At 42.4% G+C, this 24,046-nt stretch overlaps 1 protein-coding gene across 1 annotated transcript in view; it reads left to right on the forward strand.

Annotated features, from left to right (window-relative positions):
• SKAP1 (src kinase associated phosphoprotein 1) overlaps positions 1–24,046 on the forward strand; it is a 273,902-nt gene that overhangs the window by 241,862 nt on the left and 7,994 nt on the right. The window contains exons 10-11 of the mRNA XM_027624535.1: positions 1,447–1,497; positions 9,408–9,508. Of these exons, the coding sequence (XP_027480336.1) occupies positions 1,447–1,497; positions 9,408–9,508 (152 nt within the window). The remainder of the gene's footprint in view (positions 1–1,446; positions 1,498–9,407; positions 9,509–24,046) is intronic.

Raw genomic sequence — 24,046 nt, forward strand, 5'->3', positions numbered from 1 at the left:
TAACTATGGGGAAACAAGCCAGGTAAGTGCCCCAAGACCCAGGAAGAGAAAGTAAATGTGGACCAAAAAAAACCTAAGTGTTCAATCCTCAAAGTGTTGCTTATTATGCCCCATTCATTGTGTGTGTGTGTGAGTGTGTGTGAGTGAGAGAGAGCGTGTGCAAAGATGATGAAAAGGAGAATAGCAACTGTGTTTTTGCGCATCCTACTCCACATAGAAAATGGCTTAATATGAGTCCGGTACTCATGCTTTCTTTGTAAAGACCCAATTCCCATGGTATCAGGTAGTATGAAGTCTGAGATGAAACAGGTTAATGAGGGTAAGAAACAGGCCAATCATGTTGTGACTTTGACCATATAAACACTTGATTGGAGTTAGACAATAGCACTGACTTAGAACCCATTGTGTACCTGCAGCAATTAATTAAAAGACCATTCCAACTGCCCTCAGGAGCTTACACTCTAATGAACATGGCAGGCTGAATAACAGCAGTAAAAAGATAACTACAAGCCCTAAGTACTAGGAACATAAAATTACCTACATGACCAGCTTCTGCTACAGCTGAACAAAACTTGATACATTAAGGACTAATTAATCATGGAGGTTTTAAACACATGCTTAGCCACACACACACACACACACACACACACACACACACACACACCCATAACTCTGGATGCTTACATAGAAACAATACATTTAGAAGAGAATTCTAGAAGAAGAGGAGAAATAGAGCTTGAGGGAAAGGATCAGGATTCTAGTGATAGGTGCCTAAATAGTCCAGTGGTTTGAAAGCTCCACAAGGGCATGGACCCTGCCAGTCTTGTCCATTGCTGGGCCTCCAGTTCCTAGTGTAGCACCTTGCATATAGTAAGCGCTTAAAAACATTTATGAATGAATGAATGGGGAGGGAAGGAGAAGGCCAGTTTGAAGATGTAAGATGATTTAAAAAAAAAAAAAAGAACAATTATTGCCTTGAAAAGAGCATGACGAGAAAGAAGACCCACCAGTGAGCGCTGTGAATTGTGCAAGACTGTTGAATCACAGATCTGTACCTCTGAAATGAATAATGCAATATATGTTAAGAAAAAAAAGAAGAAGAAGAAGATAGCCGGTGGGGGGAAGAATGAAGGGGAGTAAATCGGAGGGGGAGACGAACCACGGGAGATGATGGACTCTGAAAAACAAACTGAGGTTCTAGAGGGGAGGGGGGTGGGGGGATGGGTTAGCCTGGTGATGGGTATTAAAGAGGGCACGTTCTGAGAGGAGCACTGGATGTTATGCACAAACAATGAATCATGGAACACGACATCAAAAACTAATGATGTAATGTATGGTGATTAACATAACAATAAAAAATAAATTAAAAAAAGAAGACCCACCAGTATACAGAGCATAAGACTATCAACCACTAATTGCTAATGCTGATCATGTTTACCCCCTCAGATGAAGAGCATGATCTAGAAGAGGATGAGAATGGCACTCCACATAAAGAAGGTATGAGAGCCTCACAAATATACAGGCACTGGGTAGGATGTTCAGGTTTCTGACTGGAGAAGGCACTTTTGTTCAGACCACAAATATTACCGGGCTCACTAATTAAGAGGGTACTGGTGTGTCAACCTCGAGAGCCCCAGATAAGATGACTGGATAGGTAAATATCTCAACCTTCAAAGCAGCCGCTCACCTTAATTAATGTTGCCAGAACAGCTAAGATTTATCCTACAGAGGGAAGAAACCAAACCGGATATTTATTTTTTCCTATCAGTATTTCCTAAATCAGTACAGTGAAAATAGAATTGCCTCATCTCTAAGAGATCAAAGGATTGAGAATGGAAAGAATGGAAATGTCTCCTCTCTGAGAGGTCCGGAGATTGCAAGTTCAGAGGGGAATGGAAATGTGTCAGATCTGAAAAGTGAACCTGGGGTGAAGGATAGAACTCCTTGGGGATGCTGACTTCTGATGGCCTGGTTTGATTCCAGGCACATCTGGAAATGAATATTTAACAGGTTTGTTGAATACAAAATTACATCTTATTCATCCCAGACTGTTAACCATGCTTCAGGCAGTTAGTGAGCCCATCCTTTTCTAAGGTCAGATGCCCCTCCAAAGCCTCTTTAAGTGAACCAAGGACCTATTCTACCCTTGTCAGTGAAGGAATGTGAATTGCAAGGACCACCTCAAGGACATTCATCTCATCAGCAGAGTCTAAATTATGGCTGATATAGATACTAGCTGATTTTCTTCTTAGAGATTCTATGAAAGTCTTAAGCCTAGGAGTTCTTCCCAACTCTCCCTCCCTGGTCCTTCCCCATTTCCCTGGCCCTTCCTTTTCCCGTTCTCCTCTCTCTTCTCGTCTTTTTGCTGTTTCTTCTCTTTGTTATCCACTCGGCAAGGCCCCCTTCTCCTAAGGTTCGTGCTCTAAGGGAACTGGATATGTAACACGTTCAGTGAAGGACCTAACTTCGCCAATGCCCAACTTCTCCCAGGGAGAAGAGGCAGCATCAGAAGTCAGGTGCCAGAGCAGGAGAGAAAGAAAGAACTGTCACAAGTGTGGTCCAGGATTAGCATAGCTTCCAGTGAGCACCTCGTAACAATGAACCCATATAATTAAGTCCATTCTGAAACTTATTTTCTACTGTTTCCTACTCAATGTGCAGAATTCCAACAGAAAATCTGTTGTCTCTCTGTCAAATAAATAAAATCTTTAAAAAAAAAAAAAAACTCTTTTGTTCCTCATGCTTCCTTCCGCCAAAATAGGTGTTGTTGAAGTGTAGTGAACTCTAAATATGTTTCTATGGTTTATACTTCCCACCAGTTATGATTGGTGACTTGGTGATTAAAAAACAGAGGACTTTTTGCTCTCTCTGCGGAATCTGAGGCAGGAATTTTTATTATTTGTGTTTACTTATTTATTTATTGAATTTATACAGAGACTTTTCTCCAAAGGAGCTATAGAAATGGCAACAAATATGGAGCATCCAAATGTCATCACTTAGCTTTGTAACACTAAAATCTACAGGTCCAACGAAAGAGTAGGCAGGCCCATAAAGGCATATAAAAGGGAACTAACTCTAGGACAGTGTGACTTCTTATGTAACAGACAAGCTACACAAGTTCGGTTCACTTAGTTTTTTTCTCAAGGGTCGCGTGTCTTTGGCAGGGTTTGGTGGGGGCGGGGGGGGTGGCTATTCTCCTAAAAGATACTATGGCTAGCAGGGTTACCTTTTTTTTTTTAAGATTTTATTTATTTGACAGAGAAAGACACAGCAAGAGAGGGAACACAAGCAGTGGGCGTGGGAGAGGGAGAAGCAGGCTTCCCACTGAGCAGGGAGCCCAATGCAGGGCTCGATGCAGGGCTGGATCCCAGGACCCTGGGATCATGACCCGAGCTGAAGGCAGATGCTTAACAACTGATCCACCCAGGCGCCCCATATCAGGGTTACCTTTAAAATCCACATACTCTTCTCCAGAACTCTTCCAGGGATCCTGTTCCCAGAAATGCTGTGCTTTCCTGTGATAGAGTTACTAACATTTTTAAAGCCCAACTAGATCTTATCAGAAGAGGGGGGAAAAAAAGGAATTCAGTTTATCCTCATTGGGTGTTAATGACCCTGTAAGATGTAATTTCTTTTATTTTATTCTGTTACCTAGAAAATCTATCACAGCCTTGTAGTATTGATTGTTCAATCTATAAAGAGCTCAGTTTACAGCATGACTGTTAGTAACAGGGTTATTTTAATGAGTGAGTCTTCAACACCTCAGATTCTCACTAAATTGCAACCCATCAGCCTAACAGTCTAACACTAAGTGTCTTCTGTGATGAGAGTTTATCTCCCTTCCCTATCATGAGAAGGTAACGTCCAGGTAACCAAAAAGAAAACTTGTTCTGTGTTGTTTATACAAAAACTCCTGTCCATTGGCTTGGGTCAGCCATGTCAAATAAAAAGCCGAGCTGGAGGCACAACTCATCCTTAGATACATCAAATATCTGACCAAGGAAGATCTCCAAAAAGGTTGTTTTCACTCTAAAATCGTGGGCAAACTCAGCCAAAAAGGAGCCCACAAGCGGTAATTTCTGCAAGGCAGAAACGTGGTCACTGATGAGCTTCCACCGCTAAGGCGCCTTTCCATGTTAGTGCATATACCAATGGAGTTGATTCCACGAAAGAAACAGGGAAGCCACAGAGGGCTTTGCAACTCTTACTTTTTGAAACCTGTTTCCTAAGACCAAACATAAGTTGAGCATCAGCCAGCTACAATTTTGGCCCAGTAAAAGGAGCATAGGAGATGAAGATCAGAATCTGTGAGTGGTCTCCATCCAGTTCAAGATCATACTTACAACATTAAGGACCATAGAGATTTCAAAATTCAAGATTAAAGGGCTATGAAAACAAGCAAATGGTAATGTTCAGCTGCTCTTCTTGTTCTGGTGTCCTAGCCAGTGGAGTTTGGCAAATTTCTTTTTTTTCTTTTTTTTTAAGATTTTATTTATTTATTTATTTATTTGAGAGAGGGCGCATGAGCATGGGGAAGGGGCAGAGGGAGAGGGAGAAACAGACTCCTCTCTGAGCAGGGAGCCCCACACAGGGCTCGATCCCAGGACCCTGAGATCATGACCAGAGCCAAAGGCAGACGCTTAACTGACTGAGCCTCCCAGGCATCCTGGCAAATTTCTTTATGCCTTTTGTTCTGAAACAGTAAGGTATCGGACTGAGTCTGTTTTAATGGACTGAACATGGTGGACTTCTCCGGCCTGGGTTAGAAAATATTCCAGTTCCCTTCCAGTGGGTCACTGCTTTGGCCTTCCATGTCCATTTCTCACCTACCCATGGTCTAGCAAGGACTGGCTTTATCCGTCTTCTCATTCTGTCTCTCTTTTCCATAATTTTTTTAGTAGTTGCTCCCATAACCAGGCCTCATTAGCACAGCCCTTTGGTTCATCAAGCAAATGTAAACAACATGCTGACCTGCCTTTTAGCCTCTTTTTCTTGGTCACAGCTTGAATTCTGGAGCTACCCAGTATCTCCCAAACAAAAGCCCAAGGTGACATATGAACTCTGGAAGGAACACAGTCAAGTTCTGTTGTCTCTAAGGTGGAGGACAGGCAAAAAGGTATCCTGGTCCTTTCTAACTTAGAATTCTCCATGTCAGAGAGGATCATTTTCAAATTCTGACCCTGTCAACAGTAGTACCAACTTGGCCTCCTTTACAGGAGAAATGACTATTACTGGTTATTAAGAACTTGGTGTGCAATGGCAAATGCTTTGCAATAAATACCTAGAGAAGAGAGAAAACAGTATATTTTTAAACTTAGACTGTTTCTATTCTTCCTATGACATTTTGTTTGCGGGGAGCTTAGCTTCTCTTACATGGGATAAAGAAAATAAGATGATCCCCCCCTTTTATTTTCTCTAGAAAAAGTCCTTCTCAGCTCTGCTTGCAATTTAAATGCAGTGATCATACCCATTAGCTTCTCTATCATTGTAATTGTTGTTAATTGTTATAACTGTTTTAGTTATTAGTGGTGTCATTATTGCTCTAGGTCCTCTGTCTGTTTTATGCTGAATATATTAGTGCTTTGCTTTTGAATTACCAGGCTTTACTTAGTGCAGAGTTACGTTTTTTTTTTGGAGACATTGAGAAATGCTGGCATTAAGCTTTATTCTTTTGTTTTTCATTCCAAATGGACAGACTGGAAAAAAAATAATTAGATGGAATAATGTCCTCAAAATGAGAATGAGGATGCTTTGAATTAATTAAATGGTCAGAATGCTGCACCATGTCTGATCTCAGACTGCTGCTAGAGTCGTGTAAACCTAAAGGAACCTGAATCCAGTCCACAGAGGAAATCCTCTCTCAGGCTCCCAATTCCTCAGTGGTCTAAAGACATCAGTCTCCTCAGGCATTCCCCTGTTTATAGAATGACCTGGACAAATTTAGGGAGAAGCTGGACTGCCCCAGCAAACTTCCAGGCCTTTAAGCTCTTCCAGAGGCAAAGGGTCAGGAATGAAGCCCTCCTCCACCTTACCTCGTCCCCTCTTCAAGATCTTTAAATAACACCCGTTCTCGGTCAGGTGTTCATAACACAACCAAAGCTTCCGGGAAGCCTTTCGTGAAGTTAGCTTCCCTGTTCTATACAGCACCCTCAACTTCCCCTTTGAAGACATATCACAATCGTAGATAAGTAAATATCTGTACGACTCTGTTTCCTGGTACCTCCCCCACTGGACAGTAGCCCAAAGAGCAGGGACGGTGTGTGGTCAATGTGGAATTCCCAGCATCCCGCACGGTCCCGGGCACTTCATAAGCGCTGTGGACGTGTCTGTTGAATGCTGAGGAATGAATGTAGAGAAGTTGTGTGCACACAGACACATAAACACAAGTCACACCTATATTAAACAGGGAGTCTGCAATACCGAGTCCAATCTTGTCCGGTTAAGGCGTTCCTCCTCACTGAATTCCCTAGTACCAGAATACCTCTGTCTGGACAGCAAGTCCACATGTTTAGCCCTTCATTCTGCTTATTTTTTGAAGCTGCCCTTTTATGGTTCTAGTTCTGACAATTCTGGTTCTTGCGCTAGGTAAACTATCTGCCAGATTCCTGCGCTCTATCTTCTTTTAGCCTTTAGCTTATGAAGAACCAAAGGCATTTTTGATATTTTTTCTTGGAAGGCTCTTGTTTTCTTCCTAGCTTCTTGCTTTCCCTATGATATATATTGCTTTTAGAATAGGTATATTTCGGGCGCCTGGGTGGCTCAGATGGTTAAGCGTCTGCCTTCGGCTCAGGTCATGATCCCAGGGTCCTGGGATCGAGTCCCGCATCGGGCTCCCTGCTCTGTGGTGAGCCTGCTTCTCCCTCTGCCTCTCTCTCTCTCTGACTCTCATGAATAAATAAATAAAACATTTAAAAAAAAAAAAAGAATAGGTATATTTCCAGGTATTCTCCTCTGGTGTCTTATATGCCCAATATCAAGTCACTTTTTACATATATACCCAAAAAGTACTCATAGTCTTAAAAGCATTTCCAGGCAAATGGGGAGCAGTACTCCACAGTGACCATCTGCTAAGTTAGACAAAGCCAAGACAATTTCGCCAGTCTTCTTATCATTCAGAAATACCAAGTTGTGCTTTACAAATCTATTTTTAGAAATTATTTTCTCTATAACATATAAATGCATGAAGAATATTGACGTCAATATGCGTTTCATTTCTGGGACACCTGGGTGGCTCACTCAGTTAAGCATCTGCCTTCAGCTCAGGTCATGATCCCAGGTTCCTGGGATCAAGCCCCACATTGGGCTCCTTGCTCAAAAGGGAGCCTGCTTCTCCCTCTCCCTCTGCCACTCCCCCTGCTTGTGCTTTCTCACTCTCTCTCTCAAATAAATAAATAAATAAATAAATAAATAAATAAAATCTTTTAAATATATGTATATATAGGGACATCTGAGTGGCTCAGTCAGTTAAGCATCTGCCTTCGGCTCAGGTCATGATCTCAGGGTCCTGGAATCGAGCCCTCCATCGGGCTCCTTGCTCAACGGGGGAGCCCGCTTCTCCCTCTGCTTTCCACTCCCCCTGGTTGTGCTCTCTCTCTCTCTGACAAATAAATAAATAAAATCTTTAATATATATATATATATATATATATATATATATATATATACACACACACTTTTCATTTCTAATTTTGTCAAAATCTTCAGGTGATTAATCAATTCCATTATAACTAAAAATACATTAATATGTCCTCTGGGAAAACTATTTTCACTCTTCAGGGACTGATATTTCTCTATTATTTCATGCCCTGGTATCCCCCAAAATACATGCCTTGTCTTTCCAATAGTTAGCATTTTTCTCCCAATGCATTTTTCTTCCGAACACATTCTTAACTAATGGTTTCCAGTGTGGTTGTCTTGTTTGCTGCCCTCTGTTGTTTACTGCATATACAAACAATTACCTTCATAAAAGAAAACATGCCTCATTTCTATACGGTTAACATGTTTACTTCTGTTTGCAGCATCTGAGTCTTAATTAAATAGATCTGTCCCTCCTTGGTTTTTGTGCACTTTAAGACTCCTACTAAGGTTCTTTTCCAGATACACACAGGGATTTTGTTTTCCTGTGCCTTTATTATTTGAATTGCTGGTAAGTTAGGAACAAGTTTTTTAGAAAGTAAACCTAGCCAGTGCGTCTGTCCACCCACACTGCCCACCTGCCTTCCCCCATCTATTCTCATCCTCAGTGACCAGCACTATCATTCCTCATGGGAGGGTCAAAACAAAGGGCAAGGTAGAAACTGGTACAAATAGGATCCCCAAAAGTCACTTGAATTTTAATTAGAACCCAGGACTCCTGACTCCCATCAACAAGAATCTCATCTTTGGTAGGTGCTTTGCTGACCGCTCTCCCCCGCAGCATCCGAAGGAATGGAAGCACAGCCACATCATCCCTGGTCCAGTGGGCGTCTGCTCTCCTGCCATTCAAATCCCCAGATCCTCTCCCACTTTGTGCTCTAGTGTTTAACCTTTCCGGGTAGAAGAAGATCAATACAGATTCTTCATTGCTAAGAATCGATGGCTGTCCTGTGGCATCACTGCCATCTAGTCTTGCTGAGAAGCCCAGTAAATCTCTCCAGCTGCTTCGAAAGCTTGGTTTGTCGTCTTCAGTTGCTTTCATTTTTAATGCAGATCACTTTGGTTTCTGTCCCCCTGGGGGCTTGCAGATAAATCTTGGCAGGCATGTTCAGGGTCTACAAATGAGATGCTGGAAAAGGGCCAGCCCACCCAGAATTTAGTTGTAATGGATGAGACACCCCCCTTGGTTCCACTTAAAGACTGGGCTATTCGTAACCGTATTTATTGGGGGATTACCTCACACAGAATCTGGGTGGGAAGTGCCCAGGATGAAGTTCCTGTTAACAGAAGAGACCAATGTGTGAGATTGTGATGCAGACACAAGCTGGCTGACTCAGCCTCTCGGTAATAGGCAGAAGTTGGAGACTTACCCATTCCTTCAAATGGATTTTGAAGACAAGCACTGGATAGTTTAGATGCCCTGGATCAAGAAAATCTGGCAGGAAATCTCTGCACTGCTTACTTACAAACCAAGTAAAAAATTACCTGCCTGTTTTTCTTTTGTTAATAAATGAATGTATTTATCATATTATTGAATAACATCTGACTTAGGGTGATCTGTAAATATTTAATGTTAGTTAATGATCTCCTTTTCCCACAGTCCTTTGCTCATGCTGAGTCTTTGGCTGATTCTCATCCCAGCCCCCCAACCCCCGGAATCCTAGGTTTCCTAGGGGCAATATTAGAACCCTGGTTTCCACTTGCAGCAAATATGTGGGCTCCATGGAAAAAGACAGAGTCCTTTTAACTTTGATTTCTCCTCTCTTTGACCAGTGGACTATACCAGTTACTACCAGGGCCTATGGGATTGCCATGGTGACCAGCCAGACGAACTGTCCTTCCAAAGGGGTGACCTCATCCGAATTCTGAGCAAGGTAAGGACATAGAGTGTGGGGTCTGGATCAAAAGTCAATTTTGGGGAGGCGCCTGGGTGGCTCAGTCAGTTAAGCATCCGACTCTTGATTTTGGCTCAGGTCTTGACCTTACGGTTGTGAGATGGAGCCCTACGTCGGGCTCTGCATTTGGTGTGGAGCCTGCTTAAGAGTCTCTCTCTCCCTCTCCTCCTGCCCCCCCTAAAAAAATCGATTTTTTTCACTCTCAATGATGTAGTCACCATAACCAAAATTATTCCATGTCATACATTTCTCTTGTGTGCATTACATGGCTCCCTCACACATAAAGTAAATTCCCATTGATTTATAATTGTTAGGGAAAAGTTTAATTGAAAATTCAGATTCAGGAACTAATTTTCAAATTTAAAAATGCAATAAAGTAGATATAACACTAAAACCATGCCAATCAATTTATTCTTTTTAGGGTTTTGTGGTACTTAAAAGGTCATCATTATATACATAATTTATTACTGTATAATTCTCTTGAAAACATTCAGGCTTGGCAAACCATCTTCTTATGTCATTTACAGATAAACAAGACCGTAATATAATTATGATGGGGCAGTCAGAGCTAGTTGGCTCAACTGGTTTGAACAAGTGCTGATAAGGTCAAGATAGTGAATCCAGCCCCTCAAGAGCCAGCTAACTTTATTCTCTTCCTCAGTCATAAAGTTAATCCCTAGCCCCAACTAACCATCTCACAAGTAGTGTTGTTGATCATAAAACAATTGGGAAAAAATAAAAGGATAGATTATTGAAGATCCATCACTAATGTGAAGATGATTCAGAACTCACAGGCTACCATTTGATGGTTCAGTATCATCATCCTTTGTAGAGAAAGATTATACATATTCTATATAGGTGGGCTAAGGAAACAGGTTCTGAAGTAACTTACTAAAAAGTTCTTTCTCTATGAGGTCAGTCAATATCTACAAGCACATTTTTTAAATAAGCACCGTTTGCTCTTTAATTAATGAATATGTGGATTCCATAAAGGTAAATTGAAAACCTATTGTGTTATTAACCCATCATTTGCCATGTATCTTTATTCTGTCCATGGCCAAGGGTTTGTCTCGATTTGAAAGATACCATAAGGTCCTTAGGAAACAGACCAGGGCTGACTTAAGGTAACTTTCAGGGGTTGCAACAAGTCCCCTTGGAACAAAGGACCAAATTCAGACCCAACCTTTTGCAAAAGAGTAGGAAGCCTGCAAGCTCTGCTGACTGAGATCACAGTCTTCTAGTGATTTCTTCCAGAGTCCTAATTCAGCTCCATCCTAGTGCCATTCTGGTGCAGCTCCAATACACCAAGAATAAATTGGAAGTAAAGAAGGGAGTGGACATTGGCCTGATTGGTATTTCAAATGCCCGAAAGCAAGGTTTGCCTTGTAATAGAATTTGTGTACATTACCACACTGGCATTACAGGGGTAATCGAGTTATCCACTCAGGTGTGACCAGGCCTCTGTTTGCCCAGAGCCTGCAGGTGAACAAATTAACTGTTTACATTGTCTGAGGTGCCTGCAGCAGGAGGGGGGGGCAGAGAACAGAGCCAGACTGTCTGCTGGCCTTCTCTCTCGGTCATGATTATTTTGTTTGTTTTGCATATCTTTTGCCTTTGTTAACGGCTTCTCACTGGGGGTCCCTTTCCTCCATTTAGAAGGGACTGTGTGGTGACTTGCCCTGAAGTACAGAGCTATCTGTGGGTACCATGGCTGTCATATTTTTAAGAGATACCAAAGAACATGGAGAGCCTCCTCTGTCTTTTATAACCAATCCCCCTCCCTCCCCTCCCGTACAGAAAGCTAATATATCAAAGTTTGATTCAGGGAGAATACCTTGCTGCTCTGGTTCTGTCTGGTTTCTTTCTCCATCTTTTGGACAGTCTTAAGTCTATTTTTATCCTTTGCGGGTGTAGTAGCGCATTTCTTCCCCCAAAAGCTACAGCAGCTGCCTCCCTTCTTTCTGCACGCTGTTAATCCCTGCATGTCAGAGGAGGAAATGAGAAGCTGGAAGCTCAACTGGAGTTTCCCTCATAAAGCTTCATTCCAGTTAACGTTGGCTTGGGGAGCATTTCGGATTGGATTTACCTTTATTATACCACCTAACTCAATAACGGTCCTTGGACAGGAAGGAACTTTAAAAAGGCCACCCAATCCATTCCCTTGCCTCGAGGAAGCACAAATGAAACAATTCAGACAGATAGAGAAAGGAGATCCCTCTACCATTAGCTGTTTGTCTATTCAGACGTTCAGCAACTCCCAATCTCTGGAATTTTCTCTCACATGAATCCTAAATGCATTCCACTTTAGCCCCAGCTGGCTTCCTTTGTTGGAGTCAGTTATACTCTACAACCTGCCTCTCACATGTGGAGGAAAAGAACTGACCCAAGTGGAGGTTAGTCCAGAAAAATGGTATCCGGAAATCTCCATTTTACTTTTCTCTCTGGCCAGTCAAACATTTGTCAGACAAGAAAAGCACACTGGGTTAGCAACTGGAGAAGTCTATTTCCACCAAGAAATGCAAGGCAAGGGGTGTCTGGGTGGATCAGTCGGTTAAGCGTCTGCCTTAGGCTCAAGGTCATGATCTCAGGGTCCTGCAATTGAGCCCCACATTGGGCTCCATGCTTGGTGGGAAGTCTGCTTTTCCCTCTCCCTGCTTTGTGCACTCTTTCTCTCAAATAGATAAGTAAAATCTTTAAAAAAAAAAAAAAAAAAAAAAGAAAGAAAGAAAGAAAAGAAACAAAATGCAAGGCAAGATGCAACCTAGTGTGGCTCAACTTACCTGGACCAGTTTCCTTACCTGTAAAATGAGGGAGCTGTGTTGGATAACCTCTAAGATTCCTTCCACCTCGAGCATTCCTGTTCTAAACATGATGAGGCTGTCACCACAAAACTGCTAAAGAAATTCCACACAAAAAAGTGTTTCGCTTTAATTATTTATTCAGATTAAACAAATTTAAAAATTTCAATTATAAGCTCTTTTGTTTTGGGCCCTCATAAATGCCTCTGGTTTCCCCCTCTCTCTTTGTATGATAAAAGAAATATTGGTGGGGGAGGAGCAGGTTAAGAACAGGAAGGGGCCCCTGGATGGGGAAGCCAGGTTGGGTCTGGATCTGGGCTTTATTCCTGGGCTCCTGCCACTCCCTGATGTTTCTGAATGGTTGCCCAAATATGATCCAACCTTGAATCCTAGAATCCTCGGGCCTCTTAGGCCCGAGAATCTGTTAGGGCCTAGGGTCTTTGGACCCAAGAATGACTGCAGAAAGAGAGCTATTTGTCCTTTTTATATTTTATTTTATTTTATTTTATTTTATTTTGGGGAGAGAGAGAAAAATATTTATATTTTATTTTATTTTGTTTTTGACACCCCTGGAGTGGGGGTGGCGGGAGTGGGGGCAGAAGAAGAGAGAATTCTAAGCAGGCTCTATGCCAGGTGCAGAGCCCAGCACGGTGCTCAATCTCACAACTCTGAGAAACCAAGAGTCTGATGCTTAACCAACTGAACCACCCAGGTGCCCCTATTTGTCCTTTTTAAAATAAAATTTCCAGAGAGGATGATTGGCTGGGCAAGAAAGATACACCCCAGAGATAACCAAATACCCATCACCTGTCCTATTCTTAAGGAAGCAGGTCAGTAACAGATGAGTTACTTATGTGATCCTGAGCAAAGTCACTTAATCCTGCTAATCTTCTGTTTTCTCATCTGTAAAAATTGGGATAACTTCTATTCACAGGGGTTATGATGCTTGCATTAGAGAATTCATGTAAAGAAGTGCCTGGCATCTAGGGAATGGTAACTATTATCATATTCCTTGCTTTTCCACTAACAATCAAGTAAACTTTTTATTTTATTTTATTTTATTTATTTGACAGAGAGAGACAGCGAGAGAAGGAACACAAGCAGGGGGAGTGGGAGAGGGAGAAGCAGGCTTCCTGCTGAGCAGGGAGCCCAATGCAGGGCTGGATCCCAGGACCCTGGGACCATGACCTGAACCAAAGGCAGACGCCCAACGACTGAGCCACCCAGGCGTCCCTAAAGTAAACTTTTGGGCTCAATGCTGGGTACATACTAGGAGTTCAATAAACTATTGGTGAAGTGAGAGAGAAAATTAACAGGTAGCCTGTCCTGCCCAAGAACTCTCCACAAAGACACTCAAAAGCACAAAAGCGTCTTACTTGGAAATAGAAAACCATCCATTGAAGAGGCCTACATGAAAATCCATGTAGGCCTTCCTTGGTCTGAGAGATTTTGTCCCTGACAATAATTGATGGATTGTTCAGACTTCTCATTTGATGAGAGGCGGGAGCCACGTATCCAGGCTCCGAAACGGTAACCAACGGGCACTGTCAGCAGGACCCCTGCTGACCTCCCCTAACACATCCATACATTCCTAGGCCCCATGCAGTTTCATGCCCACTTAATTCACTGAGCTCCAATTTGGGCCTTAAAATATATTAAAGGGAGATTTTAATAACGAAGCAGATCTGCGCATCTAGCGATGTTCCCGTGTTCCTTTTGGGCCCAGATATTTCTGAACAGCTTTTTCTGGTACAAGAACTGAGCACCGCTTCCCCCCACCCCCACCCCCACGGAGGGACGCAGCTCAGGCCACGGCGGGGTGTTTAGCGCTCTTCAGTGGCTCCAGATTGCAGCGCCTGTGCAGGTCTCCTCATACGTAACCGATGGCTCCTGAGAGCCTGTCTCTCGTAAATTACTTCCCACGATGCCTGCGACCACCGCAGAATCCAAGTTTGAATAGAGAGCAGGAAAAAGGTGTTTGAAAGGCCTGTTCACTCAGCTGCATTTTAATTTCCTTTTCAATCTTGTCCCAATTAATTTCACAGAATTAATCTCACAGAAGCAAACTCGGCAGCATCGAGGCTGCGGCTTTTAGTGTGGCGGTCGCTCTGCCTGAACATGAAATAGGAGCTAATATAAAAATCCATCTGCTGTGTTTGAAATACACACCGGCTGCTACTCAGTCCTGTCTGACATTCCAAACATCAACAGCGGGGAAAAGTGATTTGGGGGTTAGTGGCCATCAGTACTTGGCAGGGGTTCAACAACAGGTGTACTCCAAAAATCCATTCAGCCTGGGCACCAGGCATGACAGGGCAGGTGCTTGAAGCAGCCTCCGTGCAGGAGCGCCGGGCCCTGGCTTCATTCTTTTTATCTGCGGACCATGAGGCCCTTCTGTGGACCAGCACCTCTGTGGGCATTTATTCCAAGTGGGAGAAAGGGAGTAAGAAAAGAAGCCTCTATTTGGGTAAGATGAGTCGCAAGTTCCAACTTTCAGGGAAGTGACTGTCTTCCTGGCTCCAAGGTCTCTCACTAGGGAACCTGCTTTCTAAGTAATAAAGGTGCTCATTCTACTCTGTGAGAGAACTTAAATAAATGCCTATTTAAAAATTAAGCCTCCTGTTCCAGAAGTAATTCATAGTGGCAACGTGAGCTGTCCAGCAGATAGGGCCAAATTAAAGAGAGAAAGAAAAACTCTTTCTCAATTGACTAGAAAGGAGACGAGGTCCCTGAATGAGGTCTTCTATTTAGGGTAAACTGAGTCAACAGGCCACATCTCTTAGGCTTACATTGTGCGCCTCATAAGTTGGGCTTAGGCTCCTCCAAGATCTGCCCTGCCACTTAAGCCCATGGAGATCAGCCTCGGAGCAATCAGCTGGGCACAACAGAAGGTTTCTACTTATATAGTGGCTTAGCTGGGCTGGGAGGATGTTCCCATGGACCAAACACGCCAGCCTTTTGGTTGTCTTCTCTGCCGGTGCAGTTAACATGAAACAGAGAGCCTTACAGGCAAAGTCAAGTTTAATATCAAACACATGATGCTGTCAGATGCTTTGGGCCTTTTGAGGATGAGGAGAGACCGACTGTCACCCTGAGTGACATTTAGCTTCCAGCGTGGCTGAAGCTACTTAGAATTAGGCTGGACCCTAACTCCAAACCCAACTCCTTGTTATCTGAAGGCAGCACGTCTGTTCCCAGCACGTGGACTGTGTTAGCACAACACCATGTCTGTTATAATGGGGTTTTTAAAGCCGCCTGTTCTCCACCTCCTCCCTCAAAGGACTACTTAAAGAATGTAGACCTTTCCCCTCCCTTGACCCTATTCCCTCCAAAAGAGATTTGTATGTTGTAAAATTATCTGAATGCGGCAGTACTTCCTGTCCTAAGTGTGCTTAGTTGAATGTGATAAAAGCCTCATAAAAACAGATAAGTTAATTCCTTCAATTGCTTTAAATGAAGGGTTGGGTTGGGTTTGGGTTGGGTTTTTGGGGGGTGGGTTTTTTTTTTTTTTGGTTTTTTGGTGTTTTAATTTCAGGGCTCTGAGGGAAAGGAGGTGTCTGGTGACATCTAGTGTCCATTTTGGACTTCCTCAGGCACCATTACCCTCAGCTTGGCTGTGTGGGGGGATGGGCAGGGTTATTTGGGAGGTAATTCAGGGGAGTAAGTGGGGAGAATATAGGCCTGGGGCGCAGACTGCCCAAACAGTGTGATGAAACTGATCAATGCCTGTCAAAGAGCAATTACTCACCTCTGACCTAACCAAAGGGGGCGAGTGAGGGGGTACCATCGGAAAATATCTTTTCTTATTTATGATGATATGAAAGAGAAGCAGAACCTGTCCCCACCACCCCATTTCATGTTAACAAGCAGGTCACCACCGTGCTGTGATGACGAAGATGATGATGATGATGGTGTTTTCTCTCATTAATAACCCCAATGGGAGTCTATAGAGTTAGGAGGATGGGAATGGGATTTGGGGTCAGCTGGAAGGCAACGGTCATACACCGGTCAAATTCAGTAGAGGCCATTCCTTTCCCCCAGACAGGAACCAATCGTCTAGAACAAACCCTGGCAGCCTCATTCCTTCCAGGTAATTTTTATAAATGAGGGGACACCCATTCCAAGAGAGGACAAAAGGGAGAGTATGCTTGTGTGTGTGTCTGTGTGTGTGTGTCTGTGTGTGTTTGTGTCTGTGTGTGTGTCTGTGTGTGTGTCTGTGTGTGTGTCTGTGTGTGTGTCTGTGTGTGTGCATATGCATGCATATAAACCTGCTACCAAGAGCCCCAATTGCATATCAACCCTATCCTCCAAACCCTGGCCATTTATTATAAAACCCATCTTTTAAAAAGAGAAAAAAACGCATTTTCCACTTTACTCTACTTACTCTTAAACTGTTGTCCTGGACAGGAGCCTTCACTTTCTACACACAACACACACACACATACACACATGCACACACCTTTCAGTCAGGTGGAAAGTCCCAGATCAGATAATTACCATGAGGCCCAGACAGAATTGTTTACCTAGAACCATATAAGCCATGGCAGGGTTAGGTTAATGCTCAGAATCGCCTGATGCTTTACAAACTCCAGTGTAAAAAAATTCCAGCCATTTATTTTGCGGTGAATTTATAACAAACGCTGTTAAAGCCTTCGTCTTTTGACAGAGGTAATAATAAATTCACTGTTAAAGACGGTAGTTTAATTCCTTATACCTCCAATACTGCACAGAATAAACCATATTCATCACTGAGTAATTTTTTACCACATAAATCTTTAAAACTAACCGGTGAAGGCTGTTGAGACTGAAATATTGTGAATTTATTAGATATGCCCATGTAGTATTGGATTCAGAGGTTTCCATTCGAATATATTATGGGGAAAATTTGTGTCTTTAACTGTGACATTCCCTCCATTTCCCACTGCCAGTATTATAACAAGCAGCTCCTCCAGAGTCAACTGCACGTTTATTAGACAGAGATTTAGTAATAAACTCCTCACTAATCTGCCAAAGAGGCTGGATGACATTTCGGTGAGATGCTCTATTTAAAAGGAGTCACAAAAGCTTTGTTTCTGTGTAATTATTTTCTCAAAAGGAGCTCAGCCTCCCCAAACCTCTGTCTGCCAGGCTTTCTTGGTAGTATATGGGTCCAGTTCTCCAACCAAACTAGCAAAATATTAAAAGCAAATTATAACCTCATTGCAAACATACAGGGGAGTAACTTCCACGCAGTTTATAGAATTAGTTGGCGGGGGTGGGGGGGTACTTGGGGTAATTGGTTAGAACACAGAAAAGCCGGAATTAGCAGACATTGCCAGACGTATGGTATTTAAGGGCTAATAAAAAGATTATATTGATTCTCAAACTAGAAATAATAGACAATGGTTTCAGAAAACTCGCTATTTAAAAACTTTCATCTTGACATATGACACATTAAAGATACAATTAAATCCTCAGATTTGAGCAAAAATCCTTTTACCCTACCATATTAATTTTGAGTGAAAATCTGTGCCTGTTAGATGAGAATATTCTGAATCTTCCTTATGATTTGCTAGTGAAGTGACATTTAAACTAACCAATTGATTATATCAAATTGTAATGCCCTCTCCAGTTTCATTAAGGAAACAATATTGCCAGGATGAAAAATATTTTTTTCTTTTAGATGCAGAAATGTGCATTTTTTATTTTATTTTATTTTTTTTTAAGCAAAGAGCTTCAGCATCTTCTCTGTTCCCACTAATATTCTGTATTTGGGAAGAGTTCCAGATACTAAAACTTCCAAGGAGCATTGTGAACTCAGATTCTTTTTTAATAAAATCAAATCAAATAGGTTTTTAACTGTTAAACAAAGGAGAAAAATCTCCTGGCGGTGCAAGACTGCAGCCCATCAGAATAATTGTTAAAAGACAGAACCCGGCTAGAAAGATAAGCATAATACCAGCAATTAATATTCAGCATTTCACATTATAGTCAAGAGGATGTGTTTTTCTTTGTGATGTGTCTCATAAGCTAAGAGTGTTGGGAGCCAGACTCTGAGCTCTGTCTTCTTTTTGTGCATGAGGATTAAGGAGGAAAAAAACAGCAACAACAATCCTGCTCCATCTGTAAATGAACAAACATCTTGATTTTATAGCTATTTGCTTTGTAAAACTGAGGAATGAAACAAAAATTACTGGATGCCTAAGTAACACTTTAATTTCGAATTCATTTACGCTGTAGCTATGTAGTTGTCACAAACCATAATGCAGTATTTAATTAAAATAACACAAGTGCATCTAGATATGTCCTGGGGTAGCTATCACCAAATTATAGTCTATGCCATCCGTATTTTATTTATGAAATGGCAGATTCTAAGGTGCAACTAGGCTGATACAACAGCATAAACATTTTAGACCTGCATTTTTATAAAGGCTCTTTTTTTTTTCCTGCTGTGTCTTTAAATATTTTCCTTCTTCTATCGTTCTGGGCTTTTTTTTAGTGACATTGTTTTGATGTCGATAAAGATCTCGCTTTCTAACTCTTGCTTTTCAACTATTGACCTCCTGAGTCTTCTGGCTGTGAAATCCCCAGTCTGTTGTCATGAAAAGTCTTGAGTTCTTAGCAGAACTTGGACGTGGACTCCAAGAGGGTAGGAAAAAAGCAAAACCCTTTTCAGGCTCAGTGTGCTTGTTCCCATACAATCTTCCTTGCACCTTTTTTTTTTTTTACCTATAAATACCCATTATAGTTTACACGCTTGCTTGCTCTACTCTGTGGATGTTCACATGCAGACATACGGCTCCTTTTCATAAACGCATAGCATCTATCATACACGCACCCACCATCTATCTCCTCGTTCACATTGGCTGTCCCATCCACCTCCTTGTCTGCAGAATTATGTTCAGCAAGGTCCCGATTTATAGGAAATAAATAATGAAAATGGAACAGACTGGGAAAGATAATCGAAACATTCAAATTGTTATTTTTCACTGTACTTTCCACAAACAGAGCATCTATAAACACCTAGCAAAGGTGTTGGCCGATTCCAAAAAAGCAGTGCTTTATGGAACATCCTGACCGACTGGGTCTCTACACTGAATCTTTCCTGTTCTGTCTCTCTTGCTTTTTGGTGCTCCAAGATCTGGCCATTTTTAAATGGCAAATGATGCCATGCTATTATTTTCATTCTTCCTTCCTATAATGACAAGTTTTTGTCATCATTCATCCTCTATAAGACAATCCTAAGAATTTTAAAACAGAAACAATCATTACAAGCAACTTTTTAAAGAAAATAGCCCTTGTAAGTACATTATAAAGATATTCCAGTAATGGTATCAGCCGATCACAGCCTGATCCTGCAGCAAGGGTCTTTTGGAGAGAGGGTTTCTTATACACACTTGTAATTATTTTAGCCCCTTTCACAGGTCACATAGAAAGTTAATTTCAATTGCTGCTAATTTCCGTCCAACAAGAGTGCGGTACTTTAAGCCACCCAAAATAATTGGATTCAAAACAAATTTAGGAAATTGAGTGTGTTAGAAAGCAAATAAAAATATCCTTTTGGTAAGGAGGAGGGTGGAAGTAGTAAAAATGGCCTTTTTTTCCCTCCCTTCTTTCCCCTTCACAACTTTGCATTAAAGTTGCACCTACAGCTAGAAGTTTGTCCGTGAAAAATGGTCATTTTGTTTCTCTCCTCAAAGAATGTTATTAAAATGCTAATTTAAAAGAAAAAGGAGTTAAATATCTAGCGATGGTGCATTCTAATTGCAACCATAATGAGCTCTCTAAATGTGCGTGCCCCTGACACACACAGAGCATAAACAGCAGTAAACAGATCATTAGTACCCGCGTTCATTTATTCTGGCGACCTTACCATGACCCCACCGAGGGTAGGGTGAAAAGCAGGTGGATCTGGCTGTGACACCCCCTAGAGGGATCCAGGAAATGAAGCTATAAGCGGTTGTCATGGAAACGCCTATGTGTGCAGATGATGTAACACACCGACAGGCTGTAGGGCTCCGCAACTGGGACGTTGCCTTTCCCTCGCCGGAACAATCTTGAGGACTAAATTATTCATTTCTTTAATTCACAAAGCAAAAGGAATCCTAATTTTCTTGGTGATGTGCAACTCTCTTTCATTTGTCTAAGGTCTGGAACGTGGCAACTTATCATCCCCTCTTTCTCTGAAACCTACCCCAGCTTCCTACATTCTAGCCCCAAATCACTGAATCTGGCAAAATCAAGTGGGGGGCGGGGGAGGCAGAAATCTGACGCTCAACACCTGTACCTTAAAGAGAGAAAAACCTAAGTTTTGAAGCTGAAATTAATAATACAGACAGTGTCCCTTTCTGGTGAGGGCATTTAGTTGACCAGGGACCAAACATATACCTGTCCTGAACAAGATGGCTTTGTCTGGAACAGGGCAGAGTTAAGCCAATACCCAAAGAGGAAAGCATAAAGCAGAGTAGGCACCAGCCCCAAATGAACACATCACCCTAGCAAGGTGCAAGAAAAAGAGATAAGAGAAAACAAGCATCTGCTCACCCCCTCCCATGTCCAATTGAGGGAATCGAGATTAATAAAAATAATTCTTTGGAGAATGATTCCACTCTATCCTACCCTGTTTTGTACCAAACAACCTCAATAACCTTCCGGCAATAGTAGAATAACGTTTCTTTTTTTTTTCTTTTTTTTTTTTTAAGGAAGCAGAAAAGACGATCTCTGGAAATTATTTTAAAATAAAAAATATCTTGGCCTGTGCCTCCCCCCCCCCATTGCACTTTAGATGAACCTGTGATATTGTAGCAATGGCCCTTGAAGTGCAGTGGGGAGGTGATTTAGGAGAATATTAAAGGCAATGTGGAGATTCAAGGCGCCTCTCTCAGGGAGATCTGGAGAAATACGCAGCACAGATGGGCCGAGCAGATTAAACATTTCCGTCACATTGTTTCCAAATTGTGTTGTGGTGCCTGAGGCTGGTACTGCGGTCAGAGCAAAACAGAGCGGTGCAGAGCTGTGAGCTGCACAGTTTATGGAATACATATTAATACGCCGGTCTCACATGGTATCACAATTCTATCAGCTCCGAAATGGTGCTGTCTCTATTGTTCCTGAATTCTGCACTTGGCACCTTGTTTTCTCCCATCTGCAAAGTGTTTACCTTCCCTTTATCCTTTCTGTCTTTTTTAGGCAAAGTTCAAGTTGTATGTTTCTTTCTCATTTCTCTTCCCACCCCCCCCTTCTCTTCACCGTTTAGGATTTTTCTCTCCCGCACAGCCTGTGTTTTGCACACACTTTCATCACCAACAGTGTCCAGTGTGTGCACGGGTCCTGCACACCAGGCTTCGGGCCTGAGGCTGGATTTCCCCTTGCTTTCAGGTGCTCTCAGACCCCTCCCCCCATCTAGCTGACACATTCCTCCGCAGAACACTCAACTCTTGGCTGTCCAGTTGTCACCTTATGCCCTCACCCACCCAACTGTTGTCACTGACCACCCAGCCTCTCCTCACCCCCTTTCTCACACTCCTATGCCTTTCCCTCCTCCCCAGTCCAGGCCTGCCAATCTCCAGGTTAGCAAGTTCCCTGAAATGTAACAATAAATAAAACTGGTTCAATTGAGGCAAATTTAATGATTCATTTTTATTATGATTGATAGACCAAAACTGAATAATGGAAAAAAGAGAAAATGATTGCCAAGAACTTAAAACATGGTGTCAGCCTAGGGAGGCTGCCAAGCTACCCAAGGTTTCAGCCGAGCGCTGAGCTCCAGTCCTCTGACAGCTTCCAACCCCACTAATCCACCATCCACCCGACTGACCACTTCCTTTTCCCTTCTGCAAAATCTCCCCACAAAACCACTTATGCTGAAATATGGGCACCTGCTTGTCTTTGGTGAACAATCCTTATTCCCAGCCTTGCTTTTCTCAGCAGTTGGAAGGGTGCTGAGTTAGAGCCCTCAATTTATTTAATAATTTATGATATCCTCAGAAAGCATTAAATTTCCAAAGCTGGATTTTAGAAGTAGAGAAATTGTGGGCCAATCCAAAGTAAAAATACAATGTTTTTGGCCGATCCTGGAATATTACAATCTACTCTGCTTAGGAATTCGAATTTCCCATCTTTGCTAATGATATTGTCGGATGCACAAACACTGATAAGAGAAATAAGCAATCATAAACCAATAATTCTGTGATTGATTGGCCTTTCCCATACATATATCAAGCTTCTATTGATCTTTCAAGTCAGGGGCTGATTGATTGTGCTCTTGAAGAGGAATTCTCTTATTTACAAGCACTGGTATAGTGAACTTTGATGGTTAAAAGAACAAAAGTATGAGACATTTTCCGGGAATCTTGTTCCACAGAGGCTTATCGAAGCCCAGTTCAATGCGAAAAGAGAACATTTCTATTAGGAACATTCTCAGGGCAGACAGGGTCAAGCAGCTTGCTCCAAAAGCCATCATGTGGATTTGAATGGGAGCTATTGAAAGACGTCACAGCTAAAGAGATGGTGCCTTAGTGGTACACGTGAAAGTAATGTAACACTGTACATCAATTATACTTCAATAATAAAAGAAAAAGAGAGAGAGGGATGGTGCCTTAGAAGGAATGAGGAAGCTTGGTCAGCCTTCAACCTTAGAAGAAGGAACAGACTCTGAAGCTGGAGGGCTGAAGCCTAAGAAACCCAGCATGGCAGAAACAAGGATTCTTGACTTCCTTTCACTGCTTTTAAAAGCTGGGGGGAGGGTGGAGTGGAGAGGCCACCCTGGGCCAAAGTGCAGATCCAGACCATAAAGATCATTGTATCCCCCCCGCCACACACACACACACAGCACTGGTTCATAAACTGTAGAGGGTTCATAAACCCTTTGAGAATCTGATGAAAGTTCTGGATTTCACCCCAGGGACAAGACATAAAGACATATAGACACGTGCACACAAAATTTTACACCAAATTCAAGGAGTTCAGAGAACCCTTCACGTCCATCCATGGACAAGCCAGGGGTTCACAGACTCCAGTTTAAGAATCTGTGCCCTAGAGGATGGTGCATTCCTTTTGTTGGAACAGCCTAGGATTCACTGAGCCTAGAAATTGAATCCTCATCCCAAGACAGGATGGTCATTCCAGGTCATGTCTGTGCTACTCCAGGGGAGCCATGGAAGAGCTTATACAAATAGGAACCAGCAGGGAGGAGAGAAATTAAAATGTAGCAATCATGGAGTAGGGGTATTTAATCTCTTTTAAGGCTTATGATAGGCGCCTGCTGGTTTTCCCCCTGATATCCCCTGACACCTACTGACAGGGTATTTGCAGCACCACACAGGGACTCAGGGCCCTGTGACAGGAGGAGCAGTGAGGAGGTCCGTGATAGTCTTGAAACCATAAACAGCAATAGGGAACCACTAGAGGCAGAGTCAAGCTGTGCGACATGCCCGTGGTTGGTGGCCATACTGCTTTTTGTTTATAGAATTTGCTATTCTTTTTATGGCAGGTTTGGTAGGGTTGTTTTGTTTTGTTTTTTTCCTTTTGATGGAGATTAGCAGCATAAATCCTTTTATGGCAGTGTGCAATCCCCCATAAACACTTTTGATTGTTGCTGATGGTGAGTGCTGTGTCTGTTTCAAGTTCACTCAATGTTCTGCTCATCTAGGCCAATAGCTTCTCCAACCAGACAAGGGAGTCCAAGTAGCCAAACTTTACTTTCATGATTCCTTCATTTGGGGAGTTCAGGGAGGTGGAA

Source organism: Zalophus californianus, chromosome 16 (assembly GCF_009762305.2).
Source record: "Zalophus californianus isolate mZalCal1 chromosome 16, mZalCal1.pri.v2, whole genome shotgun sequence".
In the NCBI taxonomy this organism is placed as follows: domain Eukaryota; kingdom Metazoa; phylum Chordata; class Mammalia; order Carnivora; family Otariidae; genus Zalophus; species Zalophus californianus.